Here is a 22,199-nt window from a genome sequence, read left to right on the forward strand (position 1 = left end):
TTATCTTGTTTATTCTAGTCTAGTCAGGAAATCTACTCTTGACGTTGGATTGCCATTTTGTGCCCTCTTTAATGCCCATCACCCAATTACCCCATCCCCCACCTACCTCCCCTCCAGCAACCCTCAGTTTGTTCCCTATACTTAAGAGTCTCTTATGGTGTGCCTCCCTCTCTGTTTTCATCTTATTTTACTTTCCTTTCCCTTCCCCTATGTTCATCTATTTTGTTTCTTAAATTCCACATATGACTGAAATCATATGGTATTTGTTTCTCTCTGACTGACTTATTTCACTTAGCATAATACACTCTAATTCTATCCACGTCATTGCAAATGGCAAGATTTCATTCTTTTCAATGGCCGAGTAATATTCCATTGTGTATATATATACTACATCTTCTTTATCCATTCATTTGTCAATGGACATCTGGGCTCTTTCAATATTTTGGCTGTTGTGGACATTGCTGGTATAACCATTCGGGTGCAAATGTCCCACTGAATCACTATTTTTGTATCCTTTGGATAAATACCTAGTAGACACTGTGCAATTTCTAAGCTTCATTATGGAAGTCTTGAAGCTTTCTCTTGGTCCTCTTAGAATGCTTCTTCTGGGGAAAAACTAGTCACCTTGCAAGATCTCTAGAACCCTGAGACTGCCATGCTGGAGGCAGTCCAAGTTAGCCACATGAAAGCCGTATATGCAGAGATGACCAACCAGTGTCCATGCTCCAGCCATACCAGGCAAGGAACCAGACACTTAAGATAAGAAGACTTATTTTAAGTCAGGAAGTTGTGGGCTGATATGTTACGTGTAGTAGATAACCAACACAATATTAATTAATTCTTATTTCCTATAACAACTCCTGTTTTCTTACGAAGTAAAACTTGAATAATTTTAAGTCACTTCTTGCTGATTCTTTCTGATTCCAGCTGCACACTATCCAGCAGAATTTTCTTGATTTATTTTGAGGCATGTGCTCAGCAGTCTTGTCTAATTTATAGTCATCAGATTTACTTCCTGTTTCTTTTTAATTGGTCATTTCAGGGGGATGGTAGAGGTGTGGGATGAGAATATAATACACAATCATCTTTCAATCCTTGAAGTTTGTCCTGACCAGTGCTTAAGGCTAATCAAGTCTTTTAAAACATTGATTCGAAATTTCTCTTGCCATTATCTAAACCTGTCTTTCCTTTCTGTATGCCTAATCAAAACAGACAAAATTCTGATGAACCATTGCTAAATTGTTAGCTTTTCTTCAAAAACAAAAGAAAAAGAAATACATGCAACAAAGGTTAGAGCATATTCACAAGATTCAAATGAATACTTTTTAAACTTTTAACCCCCTTGCGTAAACCACTTCCTCTTACCCTATCCCCTGAGATACCACTTGCTTTGCCAAGGCTTTGGAAAGTTTCTATGCTAAATACCATTTAACATACAAAGGGGAAAATCTATACATACGTGATTAACTGAGCGATATCATGATGTTTTCTTCTTCGGAGGATACTTCCCCTCCATTTAGAAAAATTTTCCAAGGTGAAACTTGCATTTGGGCTTATCTTTATTTTATCCTCATCATTCCAGATTTCCATACCGACTAAGACCACGTGAGTATTGAGCTTTTTATAAAGCTGTCCAAAAAGAATACATGTCAAAAGAACAACATAATGGGGATATTATCTTTCAATATTTTCAATGTAATTTAATTAATTTAATTTAATTAAATTTTTCAAAATTTTACAATGATATAACCTGACACATGTCAGGGTGCTGGACATGTGGAGGGCATTGTCAATATGGACATGTCTACCCTTCATCGCAGGGAAATTTCCTAGTGTTATTACTCTGATTTTTGAAATGTAAAGTCTCTAATATTTTCATTTCTTAAATATAAAAATGTAACATGAAACATGTACACATTCAAAAAAATTACTTACTCATAGAACACTTTATTAAAAATTAGCAATCCATTGCCATTGCCACCCCCACTAAAAAACAATAATATTTTTGTTGAGATATAATTGACATAGAACATTATATTAGTTTTAGTATGCAACATAATGATGTGCACCTGGAAATCTTTATACAAAAAGATATCTCAAAGCGAATGTGTTCTAAATGGAAATCCTCATCTGTCTTCTGAGTTACTATCCCCCTCCATGTTACCCATTCTTAAAGTTTCTCAGGTCCAACCCTTGATGTCACTTGACTCTTCTCCTTTCCTTATTCTTCTCATCTCTCATCTACCTCATCTACCTTATGGACTCTATCCAGAGATCAGCTATTCTCAGTTGTTCCACTACCATTGCTTTTTCTCAAGCCACCATCATCTTGTGAGCCAAATTAGGGAATAATTTTCCTATCTGGTCTTATTTCTGCCAATTGCTTTACTTCAGTTTATTTCCAACATAATGGCCAAGATAATCTTTTAAGAACACACATCTGAACATGTTACACCTCAGCTCAGGCTCTCCAATGTCTTCCTTGCCTGTGAAGAATACCAAAAAGTCCTTACCCAGGCCTACCAGGAGCTGCAGGTTCAGGCCATGGCTACCCATCAGATGTCATCTCCTTCCACCCTTGCCCTGGTTTACTGCATGCCAGCCACAATGGCCGTCCCACTGTTTCTCAAATATGACAATCTAGCTTCTGTCCTCAGAACTTCACTCTGTCTTGCACACCCTCCCCTAGGGTCAGACACTTATCTCCCTTCCTTTCCCTGCTCAAATGTCACTTTGGACACCTTGGACTTGGGCTTCCCTATTTAACATAGCACCCAAGATGAACCTCTCTCTCTATCACTCTTTTTTATACACTGTTTTTTTTTATAGCACTTCTAATCACCATCCTACATACTCTTTATTTGGTGTACTTATGCTCATCTTGAACAAAAATGTAAACTCCTTGAGGGGATATTTGTCAGTTTTGTTCCCCACTTTATTTCTGTCATCTAGAAAAGTTCCTGTCACAAAGGAGATGTTCAATAAATAGGGCCAGTTCTTGGGGTTCTTTAAGAGGAGTCAGCATGATCTTTGCGGTGAGAGACAAGATATGGATGATGTTGGTCATTGAACCCACCCTCATTTTCTCTCTATCCTTAGAGAATTTGCAGGCTACCCCAAAGTGACTCACCCATGTAAGTAGGCAGACTCACTGTATGTTCAACTAACAAGACACTAACAATTAAGATTTAAGCAGGGGGCATACAGAAATCATTTTTAAAAGATTTTGTTAATTAGATGATAAAATCCTGTTTACAAGCCAAAAGCAACATCTTTCCCAATTGAAATGGACTTTGAAATCCAACCAATCCAAGTTCAAATCTTATCTCTACCATTTCCTAACTTTGTGATTTTAGGCAAATAGCTTTGCTTCCCAGAATCTAATTCTTTAGCTATATATTAGGTTTAGGAATATCTCAGAATTTGAAGATTCAATGAAATCATGTATTAAAGATACTACTGTGCCAGAATTTGGCTGATTTTGTTTGTTTTCCCATGCTCTCCCATAGACTGGCTTTCTGTTGGGATTTGCTGGTCAGTGATGTCTCCCCAGGCTTTAAAAAAACAAAAAAGCAATTCAAACAAAATCATCTCTTATACCTTCATCAACCTGAGAATAGTGTGGCATGTAGGTGAGGAACATCTCTATCATGTAATATTGATATTCAATTAAGTAGCAAAATTTCAAGAATTAATCAGCAGTATTAATCTCAGGAGTACTGACTTTCTTTCCCTGCTTCACAAGCATTCATAGATACACCCAATGACACTGCCTCACAAATGGTTAAAATTGCACTTGAAATATATCATACCATGTTGACATAATTGGCCATTTCAAACACCCTCTTTCTTATTTCCTCTGGATCTTGATTGTACTTTTTAAACTGAAAAAAAAAAACACCACAAACAACAACAACAAAAAACCAACCATGACAAAATACGGGCACTAAAAGAAATGAATATAGTTAAAAGGCAAAAAAAAAAAAAAAGGCAACTTCAGTTTATTTTACTTATCAGTGGTTATAATTAACAATCAGTTATAAAAGTTAACAGTTAACAGATAGAAGCATAATGTTTCCTTATTTCTTAAGCTATGTTAAAGTACTTTCAGAGTAGAGATGATGTATTACCCCTGAAGTAGTAGCTCAGTGTAAAGTTCTAAGGAATTACTCCAAATATTTTTCCATTTAAATACCACGGTTTCATAAACTGTGCAGAATTGGTGCAAGGAATAGATTATTTTTGTGTGTGTGTGTGTGTGTATACAAATAATCTATTCCTTGCACCAATTCTGCACAGCTTACGAAACCATGGTGAGATATATATATATATATATATATATATGATAAATGGTAAATAAATGTAGTATAATGAGAGGCCAAGATTTAGGGCATGAACAAACTAACTTACTCATATTATCATAGTGCAAAGATTTCCCTTTTGAGATTATGTGAATCTTCATTCATTCATTATGTGAACCTTAGGTTTCCAATATTTGATAATGTGTTCTTTTAAAATAATATAAACAATGAATATTACCAAAAAAATGCCTTTTTCAGAAGATTCCATTCATCAGTCTTGTACATTTGCCACTCCCTGATGAGGATAAATTCTAACTTACCAGTGATTTAACTGCTTAATGAAAGACAAAATGTCAAAAGAATTTAATTGGAAACTAAGTTTGGAGACAATAATAAAAGATAAAATGCAAAAAGTTCACTTTGTGCATATCATATCCGGTGCACATTCCTGAGAAGGAAAAATCATATCAGTCTAATTATATGCCAAATTTCCTAGGATCAGAACAATTCATAAAAAAGAATAGCTCATAGTCTTGATTCTTCAAAACCGATCTATATATTTAATATTTCCCATAATAAATTTATATAGAAGAGGATTTTTAAAAGACACATTTATCTGTTACAATTACCTCACCATTATCCAGGACCAAATAATATTCTATGTATTTCTTATGTTCTGGCCCCTTCTGGTCTTTTGTTTTCTGTAATAAATATAAAAACAAAAATTACTGAGACAATATCATTCTCTGCAAGAGTCATTCTTTTACTTGAAATGTGTAATTTTAGAAAATATTGGTTGATATCTGGCAACAAAGGAAAACAACATTACCATTTTAACTCTAACTAACCAAGCAGAATTATCTATAGACAAGACTCAGAATATCAGAGCTGGAAGGGACATCAGTGACATTCTAGTCTGACCCCTTCATTTTGCCAGAATTTAAATGATTGCACATCTAGCTAATACATGTGCTGGAACTAAAACCAGTGTCTTCGGAGTTTTTGAACAATGGGCTTTCTCTACTATCATGTCCTGAAATAGAGAAACAGTGACTTCAGCATCCTCCTAGTGTTTCTTGTTATTATTGTTGGTTTTAAGTAGCCTTTTCTCTCTCTCCCAGTGAGCACCCCCTTCCTTAGCATTGGTACAATGCCCAGAGCCACCACACCATGGCATCTAGTCTGCTCCCTTCTCCTCAGACAGAGCTGGATCTCTTTCCCACGTTCCAAGCTTCCCTATTTTCTGTTCCTTTTTCTACACAAAACAAAACAAAACAACAACAAAAGATACATTTCATAGTGGATTGTTCTTTTGAATAGTAGCAGATACATTATTCATACTAAATAATAAACTATCAAAGTTTATTATGTTGCATTTCTGGAAGTTGTCTTTTTTTTTAAGATTTTATTTATTTATTTGAGAGACAGAGATTAATGGAACACAGGTGGTTGGTAGGGCAGAGGGAGAGGGAGAGAGAATGTCAAGCAGAATCAGTGCTGAGCATGAAGTCTGACTCGCCGCTGGACCGCACTACCCTGAGATCATAACCTCAGCGGAAACCAGGAGTCCGACGCTTAACAGACTGAGCCACCCAGGTGCCCCAGAAGTGGTTGTCTTTTAACAGGCAAATGAGCTTCGATTAGAAAGAACACATTAGCACTTACACTGTGCACCACTACTGCTGTGGGCACTAGGAGTAAAGCAGTGAAACAGACGTGTTCTGTGGGCTTACAGAGCTCCCACTAGGCAAACAGGCATAGGTAAATCAGGTGGTGATTAGTGCTATGCGGAGGATTAAACGGAGTCACGTGATACTGTGTGCCGAGGTAGTTATTTCAAGAGATGTTAGGGAAAGCTCTAAGGAGCTGGTCATGCAGCAGACATATTAATGAAAATAAGAAATCAGGGAAGGGAAGATAAATTGGAAGATAATTTCAGCAGAGGAAAAAAAATGAACAAAAAGACTCTGCAAGAATTGATATTGGCATGTTTAAAGCACAGAAAAAAAATGTTTTTCAGAACGGAATGCGGGGAGGTTGTCAGTGGGCGGGAACTACGAGGTAGAGAGATTACAGTAGGAAGCGGGGCCCTAAGCATACAGGGATTTTTTTTTTTTAAGATTTTATTTATTTATTTGACAGAGATAGAGACAGCCAGCGAGAGAGGGAACACAAGCAGGGGGAGTGAGAGGAAGAAGCAGGCTCATAGCAGAGGAGCCTGATTTGGGGCTCGATCCCAGAACGCCGGGATCACGCCCTGAGCCGAAGGCAGACACTTAACCACTGTGCCACCCAGGCGCCCTGGGGATTTTTAACTCACTCTCATCTCGACCTCTATATATTAGAGGCCCTCATAAAAGCTCAACCCTGGGTCCCATTCTTTATCTACACATCTTCCTAGGTAATCCCATCCTGTGTTATGCCTTCTATAAATAGAAACTCTGCACTAATTACTATCAAATGTGTATCTCCAGCCTTGGCCTCTCCTCTAAAGGCCAGACTGTTATAATTACCTATTTCATGCATCCATTCAAATGTCCAATACCACAAATCTAACATGGTCAAAATAAAACTGATTCCCAAACCTCAAACAAAACCTGCTTTTACCTCATTCTCCCCAGCTCAGTTAACAGTACAACCATTCACCATTTGCTTAGGTCCAAATCTAGAAATTATCCTTGATTCTTTTATCCTTCATCTCTAGGGGTAGTTCTTCTGGATTCCTAGTATCATATCACTGGTAGAATTTAAACCCGCAGCAGATTGAACCCCAAAGAGATTTTCTTCTGTTAAGATCAATTCTGCCCCGTACTTATGGATTCTGAGAACATTTAGAAGAGATGATTGGATATAAAGCATCTTCTGAAGGAAATTAAAGTAATTATGGCAATGAGTTTTTATATACTCCCTATGGTTTCAAACGAGCCATATTCATTTTTCTTCTGTGACTGGAAGCTGAATTCATATATATAAGAATATTCTAAGTTCCTCTGGGCATATCCTGTATTTATTTTTGCTCCCTGCTACATCGCCAGAACCAATGGCAGTACTTTAAGAAGGAAAACTATTGAATGAATTCATTCATAAAGACAGCAGGATATTTTATGTCAAAGTAATAATACTTTATACCTTTGTTGTATGTTATAGTATTGTCAAAGTTGCCTGTTCCTAGAGCGCAAGCATTGTATTTATAATTTTTTTAGCCCTGGCACATTGTTGTTAATAATGGTTAATCCACAGATACTTACTAAAAAAATCATCAATATACAATGAGGTTTTAGTATCTTTACAGCTAGTTAGTACTAGTAGTTCAACAAAGACTATAAAGTTTCTGTTAATTGCAACTATTAAGACTGGAATCCGGGGCAGCTAGGACAGGATACATGAAAGCACTGCAAATAAAAAATGACAGTATGCATACCACCAGACTGGTGGCAGGTAGAACCACACTCTGCCGAGATCCATGTGCCCATAATATGTCATCCATCCCACAGGTGCTGTTAGTCTTTTCATCGGGATCATACTTGAAGAGTGCATGTTCCTGTCCATCCTGATTTGTGGGGCTTAAAGGTTCAATGAAGTACTTTTGATCTCCCTGACTGAAGTAACCCCTGAAAAACATGAAAATCCAGGTTTAAAAAATATTCCTGCTTTTGGGTGCTATAGACTTATAGACTCCAAAAAATTTCCAATACCACATAATTTTAAGCTCATGGCAATAGAAAATAGTGTAACATTGCAGCTGAAGATACACTTACAGATGGCCTAAACTTATTTTTTTCTATGAGGAAATGGGACCTGTTGGGAAGAAATGACTACTGTAATGCCATGTAGCTAATTTATGTCAGTGCTGACACTAGAATGGAAATTTCCTGATTGGCACCCAATACTCTTCTAATCTAATACTTTGTCTGCTCTAAAGTTGCACTGAAAATGAAGACTTTGAAGTCTTATAAATAAGAGTTAAGATTCTGGGTCTATAACTTCTTAGATGTGATACCGTGGAAAAGTTACTTAATCTCATACAGTCTCAGTTTCTCCATCTATAATATGAGAATAATACTTACCTAATAGAATGATTATAAAGGTTGAAGGACATAATACGTAAAGCACAAGATCAACAAATATTACCAATTTCTTCTCTATTATCTCTGCTGAAGCTGCAGGCTAAGATTCATTTAACCAATATTTAGGGAGCACCCATTATTCATTAGTCATTGGATTAAGGGCAGACAATAAGAAAAAAGAGTCATGATTTCTCCTCTCATGGAGCTTATAGTCAAATGAGGAAGATGGATGTGGATCAAATAATACATTTGACCCACAAATAATATAATTATATGACATATGAAATATTCATGTAACTGCTAGGACAAAAATATATAAGAATATATAATAGGAGATTGGATTAAGTGTACACGGAACTAGAAGACAAAGAGATAAGTAAGTAGGTGGTTTGTTGCAATGGTCTGCATAAAGGATCACAGTAGTTTGGACTAGGATGTGGCAGTAGAGAGAGAATGTAGTGAATAATCTCAGCGAATATATAGAATATCTAATCAATAGGGCTTGATAATGGATTGAAAATGAGTAATTGAGGGACGCCTGGGTGGCTTAGTCATTAAGCGTCTGCCTTAGGCTCAGGATGTGATCCTCGCATTCTGGAATCAAGCCCTGCATCAGGCTCCTCTGCTGGGAGCCTGCTTCTTCCTCTCCCACTCCCCCTGCTTGTGTCTCCTCTCTCGCTGGCTGTCTCTCTCTGTCAAATAAATAAATAAAATCTTTTTTAAAAAATGGGTAGTTGAGAGGCTAGAAATCATCAAGGAACCTAGGTTTCTGGATTGGGCAAGTGGTTGGTTGATTATTTCATTCACTGAGATGAGGAACACTGGAAAAACACCAGATTTGGGAGAAAAACATTAGTTTGATTTGGGGTTTATTAAGATTGAGAGTTCATTAATCTATCCTGATATGGAAGAGATATGGATATATGGAAGACAAAATTAGATAATCAAGTCTGGGCATCAGAAGAAATATCTCACTCTAAAAAGATGTCTGGGGGTCATTAATATACAGAAGAAAAGAATGTCATGAGAATGAATAGGACAAGCTGAAGAGAGAGTTTAGAGTAAAGAGGAAAGATAGAGAAGGGCTTCCATTCCCTAAAGAGTCAGACTCAAAAACCTATATTTTGAAAACAAGCAGACAAACAAACCCACCTCTGCAAGCAATTCAAATGTGTAAATTTACAAACGACCATTAAGAGAAGCCCTGTTTCCTAGGATTCATATTTAACTACATACAGAATAATTCATTCTATTTGAGATTCTTCAGGTTTTTTAAAACACACACACTCAATGCCAATACTACAGGTATACATAAACCATTCATGAAGGCTTACCTTAGACCCCTGCATGTGCTGATGCTAGCATCTGAAACTTTTTCATTCATGATGTGTCCTTGGTAATAGCAGTCATCCTAAAGAAACAAAAAAGGGTTTTTTTGTAAAGGAAAGTGCATGTTTCTTAGATCCACTGCTAAATTTGAATTTGAAAGCTTGAAACAAGATCTATAATGTTTTCAAATAATTTTATGCTGAGCAACAGTCAACTTAGAGATGTAAAAAAATGGTTAAGAAGCTCTTTATGATTAAAATCTGTAATATTTAGTTAATTAATCCAATGCTTAAAGAGCAGTTACTAAATAAATACTGGTATTGCAGAAAAAGGAAAACAGAGGTGTATGCAGTCTGGAAGAAACAAACTTATAGATAGAGGTTTAAAATCTGAGTTCCCAAAACATCAGACATTCATTCTTTCCCTTGGCTAATTGCTCTTTTTTTTTTCTAACACCTATAAGCTTTTTCCAAAGAATAGGTTATCAGGATTATATTGTTATTTCTTGATTTATTCAAAGAGTTTCAGCAGACTGAGTTAGTGTGACATCCCCTTCTCCATCTGAAGCAAAATGTCCAATTCTAGCACTTTTCCATGTGGATGTACTTTAATCAAGCATACCTTTCTGCTTTGAGACAGGTGATGTATTGGCCCACATAAACGTCTGTGCCATCGCTATAAGAGAATACCTGAAGGCCTTCCAATAGAAAAATGGAGCTCAAAAAAGATGGCAATGATAAAATACTCCTCACACTACTTCCCACAGCCATCTTCTCTAAATAAGAGTCAAGAGTAAAAAAATATTTAAGGAAATCAGAATTCTATAATTCTGTCATTGAGGAAATAGTCTTGAGTTGGAGACATTATATGATCTAGAGAGGTGATCAGCATTGACTAAGAACACAAGATGTATTTAATTTTCACTCTTCTAATGAAAATGAGAAGCTCCTGCCCATTCTCTCATAGGGAGCGCCTGAAGGCTGGAAGGGGTTACCATGGTTGTCAAGGAATGCCTTTGTTCTTGTCAAACTGCACAAATATTAGAGGATCTAATAAGAAATTACCACTGCTAGAAAAAGCACCAATGTTGTAAATGCTGTTTCACTTTCACTATGTCTGGCAATGACACTGCCTTTGGGTATGGGGTCACACCCCAATTGACAATGATTCTAGGATATTCTTTTACCATGATTTGTGGGCTTGTGGTGACCTCCTCTCCAGTGGAATTATAATGTGTTTCCACGTAACCTGGTGCAAGGAGACCCCTAGAGAAAAAAAGGAAAAGAATTCATGTTTACTCACGTTAATTGAAAAGTGCAGTGATCAAAGTGAAAGCTTCCGCTGGATGTGCAGGAAAGTTTTAACTCCTGAGCTCCTTCTCCTAAGCCCTCAAGATGAGTCCAAGCATGAAGAAGATGCTTACAATGCAAAGATTGAGGGAGCTGAGTCTTTGACGTTCCTGAGTAGTGTGGACGTTCCTGAGTAGTATGGAACTGTGTCTGCTTTCTCATCAGACTTTGATAGTTCTCTGAGGGGATATTTTTGGAAGAAATGGAACTGTGAAGGGTAGAGTTGATAAAAATGACTGAAAAGAGCGGCACTCCTCACCAGTTTATGACAACTACGTTTTCACCCAGTCCTTTTCGGTTCCCAGTTACTGCTAACAACTGTAGCAGTGGAAAGTGTATTGGGAATTGACTTGCTTTTTGTAGTTAGAGCCCTTCTGGCATTTTCATTGAGCTTCTCAGGATTCTTTCAATTACCCAGCAGCACATAGGAGTCTGGATATATTTTTAAAGAGGCAGGGCAAGGAGAAAAGGAAATAACTAATAAATGTTAAATGCCATCTCTATGCCAGCCACTGAGTTAGACACTTCCCATGGATCATTCATTTAATCCTTTCTGAAATCTGATAAGGTAAATACGACTTGCTTCATTTTTCAGATGAGATTACACAGTTCGAGTAGCAAGGGATCATATCTAGGTCTGCCTAAAATTCACACCTGTACTATTTCCATTCTACCCCACCATTTCCAAAGTCCAGGCAGTTGTGATTTGTTGCAAAAGGCAATAGCCCATTTGAGGGGAAAAAAAAAATCTTGCTGTACTATATAGAACGGTTTAGGGATTGAAAGAGCTTGAAAGCACAGAATTAGGGGCAAAAACTACTTTTGAAAGAGTCGAGATATAGGATCATCAAGATTTAAGCCAGAGCTGAGGAAGTGAAACTTGAAAGAAATGTTGAATGTAGCTGACCTGAACGCAGAGAATGAAGGTACAAGACGACAATATAATGCATGAGAAAGTGGGTGGGTTAGTGTTAGCTGAGTGGAAGGAGCACTGGTGTGGGCATCAGGAGAGCCCAATTCCAGTTTTACCACTGACTTGTTCTTTGGTCCTAGAGTTTATTTAATTATATATGTCTCTTTTGTTTTTTCCTGATGGAAATGGTTGCAAATTGTTTTAATATCTAATCTTTCAGTATTATAATAATAAACTACAATAATGTAGGGGAAGATTTAAAAATCTATCTGCTTTTTCACAGAATTTGATAAAATGTGTATCTTCTTGTATCTCATGCATTGTGCTTTATTCTAGAAGGATCCAAACACTAGTAAACTGTTATTTTACTCAGTGTATTTCCACTATTTCGGTAGGAACAAATATTCACCAAACTCCTTGGGCCAGTTGAGAGAAAAAACTTAGCAGAGGTTCTTGAGAGCCTCAATTAGTACACTTTCCACATGCCAACTTGTTGTTGGTTAAGGATAATATCAGAAGTAAAAACACTTACTTGTTTTTTTTCAAATAAAGCACTGCAATTTTCCCATTAACTGTCATTTTATACTTCAATTCGGTTTCAAATTTTTCCTGCAAAAATGCACAAACATTTACTGGTGATTGCAAACACACGCAAATATTCATTTGACTGCGTTCATCTTTTTAATCATTAGCAAGCAATGTCTGCTTTCTTTAATGGTTGTGTATATAGTTTATATAGCAAATGTCTGCTTCCAGCCTCTTTTAACAAATCAAACTCTGCCAACTGAATAGACAAATTATCTGAGACCTTTCTATCCATCCATCTACCCATCCACCCACCCACCCATGCATTTTACAAATATTATTTGAGTGCTAATTATATGCATGACTCTACTCAGTTCTGGAAATTCAACTCTAAGCAAGAAAAATTGATACCTACTGTCAGAAAGCTTATAATCCTGTGGAAAGACAGACAATAAAAGTGATTTATGTTATATGATAAGTGATATAAATATGAGTGCAATGTAGGATGTCTAACATCTTAAGGTCAGGAAAGGCTTTCTTGAGGAAGTAACATGAAAGCTGAGATATGAATTAGCCAGGTGAAGCAGGGTGGGGAATTTATTTGAGAAGAAGGAATAATATGCCCACAAACCAAAAGACCTCAAAGACTCCTACTGATGATTTTTGGTCTGGAGGTCTTCTCACGGCTAACCGGACGTCAGAATATGAACAAAACAACAGAAATATGTACTCAAAAGCAGAGAGAAGTCATCAGGAAGAAAATAAAGTCTCAGGAGTTCAGAATGAGAAAATATCACCTCAAGCAAACCTCATGTGGAAAAGAACAGTTTTGAGATTTATATACACAAAAAGAGACACGAAGGACTGTTCATTAAAGAAGATGAAATTGGGTACTGAATCTGATTTTGTTCTATAGAACAGAGTTATTAACCTGGTTACACTCAATATCTAAAAATTCACTGGGGAGCGCCATGGCATTATTATTAAAGAGATCTAAATATGGCAGACAAAATATGACTGAATGCTGTTTCCTCTGCTGGGCCTCACCCAAGGCCAAGTTTTTCTTCTCTCCCCCCTCTTCTGGCTAGAGCAGTATCTGAGGCCAGCAAGGGACAATAAAGAGTTAGGAACTGCAGGTCAGGGGGATTGTGCAGGGATTTGCCATCTCCAAGGTCAGTTGGTATAGCCTGCATTCCCCTTAAATGATTAATTACTGGAGTCCTCTCTGATGCCAAAAACTCCTATATATAAATATCCCATACTGTATGTCTAGATGAGGAGAGGCTGCTGTAATTCACTTCATGTTGATGAATAGCAGGAGGTTGGGGGAAAAAAGCCTGAGGGTTGAAAATAGAGTTATGGGGAATCATTGTAACGACTTATCATTTAGACTTAAGAAAGGCCAGACGGAATTAAAATATTAGAAGGATAGTAGATATAATCTTCTGCCCAGAAGAGCCTTCCAGATATCTATTTCCTGTCAGTAATAGATTTTAGTGGATCTTCACCTATAATATTATTTGGAAATTGTTTTAGAAAAGATCATTGCTTTTGGACTGAAAGTTTTAGCCGATACTGGCACAGAGATTATAGATGAAAGGAAACAACAAGGAGGAAAACAAATATTTATGAAAGAGGGTGCACTGGGTGATGTGGATAACTGTACGTCCCTAGTAGAAGTCTGTGCTGGAGAGAAATGCCTGCTAATAAAAAATCTATTCTACTTGTATGCAACCTGGGTCCTGAACTATGGGTTAGGGGAGGAAATATACATCTTGATTGCAGAGTATCCACTAGAAGGAAATGATTTAGAGCCCAAAGATCAAGGTTAGCTGGTCACAGGGACATATAAACAAACACTTTCTCCAGGAAAAATGCCATGGTTAAGTTTGAATGGGTGGACTGGGAAGGCCACCAACCTGGATGTTCCTGGGATGGGAGCAAGAGTGTAAAGTGAAGATGATACCCATGGGCACACAGCAAACAGCAAAGCTCACCGTAGAAGTCCCAGGGAGGTTTAATGCCAGTAGTACAACTGTTGTCATAACATAGAGTAAGTTGAGTCCTCCAGAAACCGTGGCAGACCTAGCTAAGGCCTGAAGTTGTTCCCAATATATGGGAGGCGTTGTGCTACCAGATATTCTATTTGGGGGCATGAGCCAACAGCATGGCAGTTTTGACCTCCAAGGGAGAGTGTGTGCTCTGGAAGCAAAATCCTGGGAAGATAGGGATTAGCTTTGAATGTTAAGTTCCCAACATCAGGGACCTTGATTAAGAACTTGTCAAATATTTATCTATGCAGATATATGGACAATGTACTGCAGTTATATCTATGTAGTTATATGGACAACGTACTAATTCATTCATTAGCTCGTTTGTTCATTTGCTTATTTATTCAACAAATACTTAGTTTTCTTTATGCCATGCATATAAAACATAATTAAAAATACAATAATGAATATAGCTTTCAAGTTTATACTCTGGCCTTGAGTGACCCCTCCAGAAAATTTTTCAAAGGATAATTAATTCTAGTTCAAATCTTAAGTAACTGAGCCAGGTGTGATGAAGTCGAAAGGATGGGGCCATGCTCTTGGCACAGCTGACAGGTAAAGCCAGTGCCTCAGTTCTCTGGACCAGTAGGGGGCACGTTTGCTTAATAAGAAGTACACAAGTCCTCCTCTTCACTGCCTTGAGGAATGAGTAATCTAGACTGAGATCTATGTAACATCTATGGGATGCAGAGATCCCTTCAGTCACATGCATTCCAAATTCTGGATGTTTCAAGTAATTGCTAATCAATTCTTTGCACAAGGAAGACTGATAGTCTCGACCCTAAAGCCATGAAGATAACTTCTAAGAACTTGGCTTCTATCTATAAGACAGTGTTCTCATTGCTTACAAGCTGTACCTGAACAAAAAGAGAAGATTCTATGCCAAAAGAATGTGCCTGCAGTGTGGCAGACAAGGGTGTCCTGGCTTCTCTAGTCTATGCTTGTGAGACAGGTGTGAGGTGGCAGAACTCAGTAACCCTGACAGCGCAGGACTGAAATATCAGACATGCAGCAGCATGGGACCTTACATTCATAACAGAACAATGGCTGGTATCCCAGCGAGACTGCTAGGGCTTAGCCCTAGATGTTCAAAGGGAAAAGCCACATGGTATGACTGTCGCCTAAAATGCAGGACATCAGTTAAATCTGAATTCCACATAAAGTGAACAATTTTCTAAATATAAGCATGTCCCATACAATATTTGAGATTACTTACACTAAAAAAAAAAAAAGCATTCATTATTTATCTGACATTCAAATTTAACTAGGTATCTTGTATTTTTATTTGCTAAATCTGGTGATTCTATACACAGTAGAATCTACAGCAAGAGCTGTAAGAATGGAAACTAGACATTTGTGACCAGGGTAAGGAGGTAAAATTCTGAAATACCAGAACATGGAAAACACTGGCTTGGAAAAGCAGATTAATGCTCTTGGAATGTTTCTTTAACCAGGAATTACTTTTAATGGTTCAATCACATTCTTGTTGTGGGGTACTTCAAAGGCATCAAGCAGCACCTGAGAACATCATTGCCACTTGAATACTAAAAGGTAAACATGTCTGAGTTACACATATTTGTGAGATGGCTGGAAGCATTCAGTAGCCCCCCCCTTAAGTTATTCATGGCTAACATATTACCTTCTACTGCCTAAAATGAAGGCAGCAAGGAGAAAACTACACAAAACTCCAAAAGGAAAATAAAATTGAAGCATTCGAGTCATTTAGATATATTTTCCTTCCATTCTCTATGGAATTTGGTGTAATGTTTTTATTTCCTTCAAAAGATAAAATTGACATGTTTTATAGGATTTCTTTGAACCAATGGGCATTTATAGAATGTCCCTTTTCATAGGACAGGTGTTGAGAGACCAGAGTGAAGGAGGGGTAGAGGCATGTTAAAGACGTAGAAAATACTTTTTTTTTTAATTGACCTGGGCCATTTTAAACCAGAAGAGAAGATTAAACTTACTCTCACAGACATGCGGACACACACACACACACGTACACACATGCACACACCATAACTATAGTAAAATCAATATTACAAGAAAATCAAGAGCCAAATGGTGTAATACTGACTATTCTTGAAGCATGAACTATTCCATGGTGACTTCACAAAGGATATAAAATGGACTGGGCAATACATATATGGAGAACATGTTAGTTAGGAAAAAAAATCCTTAAGAAAGGCAAAGAGGTGGAAACAGGTGTATTATTAAGAAAGGCCTTGAGAATAACAAAGCTGACTAAGAAGGAGGTTGTGTCAAGAAGCAGAAAGAAGAAAAATGGCTTAGTAAACCATAGCATCAAGCAAAAGAGCCATGATGATTTGTCATAAGAAGTGGAGGGTGATGAGTTACATAGGACAGTGTCATAACATAATCTTAAACAGGGACTTAATAATTGCATGCTGCTTTGCTTTTCACATAAGTTTTCTCAAAATAGCCATATAAGACAAGTATTACTATTATTATCTCAATTTAAAGATGCAGAATTTGAAGTTCATTTGTATCTAAATTTATGCAGAGAAAATTAATAAAGTTAAGATGTGAATATAAACAAGCCTTTCAATTCAGATCCTTTACCTTTCACTATGGATTAGGAAAATATAAGGTTCATACAACCAGTTAATTGAATTGTGGACTAGATAAACAATGTATTTGCAATAAATATCAAGCACATTGCATCAACTACATCCATCTACTCAACTACTCCAAAAATTAAGATTGATCATCTATCAGGTACCGGTAACTACTCCACAGCTTTTCCTCAAAATAAATTGTTCAAAAGCTTACATTTGTTTTATAAGGAAATCACTTTATAACTACTATAAAAGATATTGGATGTGTATTCAAATTTTCCTCAGAATATTCAGCAACAAAATGTATCTGGTATTTAATTTTTTTTTAATTTACTTATTTGTCAGAGAGAGAGAGAACAAAGCAGGGGAAGCTAACGGCAGAGGGAGAGGGAGAAGCAGGCTCCCTGCTGAGCAAGGAATCCAACATGGGGCTCCATTCCAGGACCCTGGGATCCTGACCTGAGCCAAAGGCAGACACTTCACCAACCAACTGAGCCACCCAGGTGTCCTGATATCTGGCATTTTTAAGAGAGTGCTAGAAAACATTTAAGGAAGCCATACTGATGAAGAATCCAATGCCTGTAGGTCTCTTTTAAATTAAACAGAAACGTTTTGTTGAGAGAGAATTATTTTGATAAACAGGGTCTACTATGGGTTCTGCTATCATAAACATTTGATTTAGAAGAAATCATCTGTCAGGAACCTTATCCTGTGGGGGAGTAGGTACTCCCAGGGAGTGGCATCTTACAATATTTCTGCAAGTTATTATTTATGTCTCATTTATCTAAATTTTTCCTGGCTCCCAGCAGAAGACTTCTGGGTGCAGGTACTTAGAAAATTATTGAATGAATCACATGTTTTAGCTTTTATCTTTTGACTGAGAATGTGTTTTTTCATTAAGTAATAAGAACTATACAAAGTTTAATAACTTTCTCTTTAGAAAAGACAAAGGTAAATTTCATGTTTTACTATAGTAATTCATTCTAACTTGATATTCACCCACAGTATTTTTTTTTCTACTTCAGTTTTAATGTTCATGGCTTTGTTTGTATGTGTGTACATAGATACATAGATGATCGATAGATAATAGATAAAATAAGTTGTATTGAATGTCTTTGGAAGTACACAGTATTATAAATTACCATAAAAGTATTAAAGTTTACTTTCTGTGTGACCTTGGGCAGTTTATTTCAACTGTCAGAATCTTAATCTTCAAAATGAGGTTGATAATAGTTAATAAAAATATGATAGGTCAAACAAAAAATGCAAATGTCTATATATAAATATGTATATACATGTTTTATATATATACATATACCATATGTAAATATATCTATGCATATTTTTTCAAGATACTTTGTTAAGTAAAAAGTTGTACCTGTTGCTCTGGCTCCTTGACCTCTCTTTTATGTAGTGGATGAAGTCTTCTGGGATAAACCACTTCATAGTTCTTTACTCCAGGGAAATCTTTGATAGCATTTACTGAGGGGGAAAAAAGGTAGGAGAAGTTAATTCTGAGATTAACTTAACCAGAGACGTAAAGGATATATATTCTAGAAACTACAAATCACTCTTGAAAGACATTGAAGAAGACACAAAAAGATGGAAAACTATTCTATGCTCATGGATTGGAAGACTTAGCATAGTTAAAATGTCTATGCTACCCAGAGCAATCTACACTTTCAATGCCATCTCTATCAAAATACCAATGACATTTTTCAAAGAAATGGAACAAACAGCCCTTAAATTTGTGTGGAATCAGAAAAGGTCCTGAATCACCAAGGAACTGATGAAAAGGAAAAACAAAGCTGAGGGCATCATGTTGCCTGATTTCAAGCTATACTACAAAGCTGTGACCACAAAGACAGTATGGCACTGGCACAAAAACAGACACATAGACCAATGCAACAGAATAGAGAACCCAGAAATGGACCCTCGGTTCTTTGGGCAACTAATCTTTGATAAAGCAGGAAAAAACATCCAATGGAAAAAAGACAGTCTCTTCAATAAATGGTGCTGGGAAAATTGGACAGCTACATGCAAAAGAATGAAACTTGACCACTCTCTCACACCATACACAAAGATAAACTCCAAATGGATGAAAGACCTCGATGTGAGACAGGAATCCATCAAAATCCTAGAGGAGAACATAAGCAGCAACCTCTACGACATCGGCCTAAGCAACCTTTTTCATGACACATCTCCAAAGGCAAGAGAAACAAAAGATAAAATGAACTTGTGGGACTTCATCAAGATAAAAAGCTTCTGCACAGCCAAGGAAACAGTCAAAAAAACTAAGAGCAGCCCATGGAATGGGAGAATATATTTGCAAAGGACACCACAGATAAAGGACTGGTATCCAAGATCTACAAAGAACTTCTCAAACTCAATACACGAGAAACAAATAAACAAATCATAAAATGGGCAGAAGATATGAACAGACACTTTTCCAATGAGGACATACAAATGGCTAACAGACACATGAAAAAATGTTCAAAATCATTAGCCATCAGGGAAATTCAAATCAAAACCACATTGAGATACCACCTTTCACCAGTTAAAATGGCAAAAATTGACAAGGCAAGAAACAACAACTTTGGAGAAGATGTGGAGAAAGGGGATCCCTCTTACATTTTTGGTGGGAATGCAAGTTGGTACAGCCACTTTGGAAAACAGTGTGGAGTTCCCTTAAAAAGTTAAAAATTGAGCTACCCTACGATCCAGCCATTGCACTACTGGGTATTTACTCCAAAGATACAGATGTAGTGAAGAGAAGGGCCTTATGCACCCCAATGTTCATAGCAGCATTGTCCACAATAGCTAAATCGTGGAAGGAGCCGAGATGCCCTTCAACAAATGACTGGATTAAGAAGCTGTGGTCCATATATACAATGGAATATTACTCAGCCATCAAAAAGAACAATTTCTCAACATTTGCTGCAACATGGACGGGACTGGAGGAGATAATGCCAAGTGAAATAAGTCAAGCAGAGAAGGACAATTATCATATGGTTTCACTCATTTATGGAACATAAGAAGTAGGAAGATCGGTGGGAGAAGAAGGGGAAGAAGAAAGGGGGTGGTAAACAGAAGGGGAATGAACCATGAGAGACTATGCACTCTAGGAAACAAACAGGGCTTCGGGGGTGGGGGAATGGGATAGGCCGGTGATGGGTATTAAGGAGGGCACCTATTGCATAGTGTACTGGGTGTTATGTGCAAGTAATGAATCATGGAACTTTACATCAAAAACTAGGGATGTACTGTGTGGTGACTAAAATAATATAATAAATATTATTATTAATTAAAAAAAAGGTAGGAGAAGATTTAGTGGAGCAGAACAAATAAGCAAGCTGGTTGGTAATAATCACTTCTGATGAATAATGGATAATGCTACACACAGAAGTTTAACGGAGTTATGTCAGAGAGTTATTTATTTAAGTGTAGAGATAGACAAAATCAGAAGTCCACACTTCCTCCCAAATCTTGAACCTATATCTTCAAACAGTTCCCCAATGAACGTTTTTAAGTGTTTCTCTATTTGGTGAAAATATTTCTTTTGGATTTTTCCATCTCCTTTGCTACCTTGAATCCTCTATAGAGGAATGTAGCAAGCAGTACAGGCAAAAGCTAGTACAGGAAGGCAGAAGCCAAACTAATCTTCTAAGATGCTAATCAATGTCAGCATAATTGAGTAGAAGTAGTCTGAAAACTACAGTGTTACAAAAATGAAATAACTAATGTATGCTACTTCTGACTGTAATATTTTTTCTTATATTTTCCAATTGTAATGACTAAAACTAAGACACAGTAAGAAAAGCTCCAATATCAGCTCCATCAGCTTTTGCAATGCAGATAAATTTTCATTTTTGCATATGAAGCATGAAAATAATGAAAATTAGAGAAGCAAACAATTAGAACACTTTTACTAGTATGGAAGGAAAATTTTTGAGCCTGCAGTCATATTGAAAGAGAATTGAACAGTTATCTCATCCAAACTTCTATATGTATTTTGAATTCTCATGTCAACATTGTTTCTACAAGTTATTGTTTTAATTTTCTTTTATATTTTAAGAGAGAGAGAGAGAGCACATGCACACATGCATAAGCAAACAAGGAGGGGCAGGAGAAGGGGAGAGAGAATCCCAAGCAGACTCCATGCCCAGTGCAAACCCAGCTCAGGGCTCCATCTCAAGACCCTGAGGTCATGTCCTGAGCCAAAATCAAGAGTCAGATGTTTAACCGACTAAACCACCCAGGTGCCCCCCTAGGAATTATTTTTAAGAGGAATTCAGAGTCTCTGCAAAGCTAACACTTGATTTTTTATTTTCTCTTTTATGTGCCCACTTGATGGAGTCCTTCCTCGGGGTAGAGCAGTGTTTAAGGAAACGTCAATAGACCAGTTCTTTGGTTTTTTAGGGGGCTACTGGTCTACCCACAATATAGACGCAGTAGGAACCAAAGTATGGACCCAGCCTAGCAGTTTACTAACACTATGGACTGGAAAGTCTTTAGTTCTCTGTGTCATGACTAGAGTGCTCTCTAAAGATAATCCCAGCTCATTAAATTACTCAAAGCTAAATTCTATGGTAATATAAATTTATGTTATTACTGCTGATCTTTTAACAAATAAAAATGACCATTTTTTTGTTAGTCATCTTGGATGACTTGTACACTTAGCCCAATGATACTCCAGAGAATATTTATTTTTAAAAATTTTCTTTAGAAACTGAAACAGAATCTTTAAAAAATTCCTAGTTATGTCAACTTTTTGTTTTTTATCATTTTAGGATGGCTGAACACACTTAACCACTCAAGAGCCATTTACTTCTAACTCGAAGAATAGGAAAAGTAATTAAATTGGTTAAAAACTCATTAGGTCAAAAATGAACAATTAAAGAGATGCTATAACTTCTCTTTCACTGGCTTGAGATTTACTCTTTTTTTTTTTACATTTAAATTCAATTTAATTAACATATAGTGCATTATTAGGTTCAGAGGTAGAATTTAGTGATTCATCAGGTGCATATAACACCCAGTGCTCGCTTCATCAAGTGCCCTCCTTAATGCCCATCACCCAGT

The 22,199-nt window shown here is 36.9% G+C and overlaps 1 protein-coding gene across 12 annotated transcripts in view; it reads right to left on the reverse strand.

Moving 5' to 3' along the window:
- The window catches only part of ADAM28 (ADAM metallopeptidase domain 28), a 68,107-nt gene that overhangs the window by 40,846 nt on the left and 5,062 nt on the right, over positions 1-22,199 (reverse strand). For 9 of the 12 annotated variants that reach the window (XR_004625744.1, XR_004625745.1, XR_002144135.2 and 6 more), the window contains exons 2-9: positions 18,496-18,599; positions 12,492-12,568; positions 10,884-10,962; positions 9,703-9,779; positions 7,723-7,912; positions 4,931-5,002; positions 3,813-3,884; positions 1,460-1,629 (exon numbers count right to left, since the gene is read on the reverse strand). Coding sequence is in view for 6 of the 12 variants with exons in the window: in XM_011234090.3 (XP_011232392.1) it covers positions 1,460-1,629; positions 3,813-3,884; positions 4,931-5,002; positions 7,723-7,912; positions 9,703-9,779; positions 10,884-10,962; positions 12,492-12,568; positions 18,496-18,599 (841 nt within the window). In the remaining 6 variants the exon portion in view is untranslated. Of the gene's footprint in view, positions 1-1,459; positions 1,630-3,812; positions 3,885-4,930; positions 5,003-7,722; positions 7,913-9,702; positions 9,780-10,883; positions 10,963-10,999; positions 11,255-12,491; positions 12,569-18,495; positions 18,600-22,199 lie in introns of those variants that run through there. The other 3 variants (XM_011234093.3, XM_034661253.1, XM_034661252.1) reach the window with 3 other exon arrangements.

The sequence above is a fragment of the Ailuropoda melanoleuca genome, chromosome 5 (assembly GCF_002007445.2).
Source record: "Ailuropoda melanoleuca isolate Jingjing chromosome 5, ASM200744v2, whole genome shotgun sequence".
Lineage (NCBI taxonomy): Eukaryota > Metazoa > Chordata > Mammalia > Carnivora > Ursidae > Ailuropoda > Ailuropoda melanoleuca.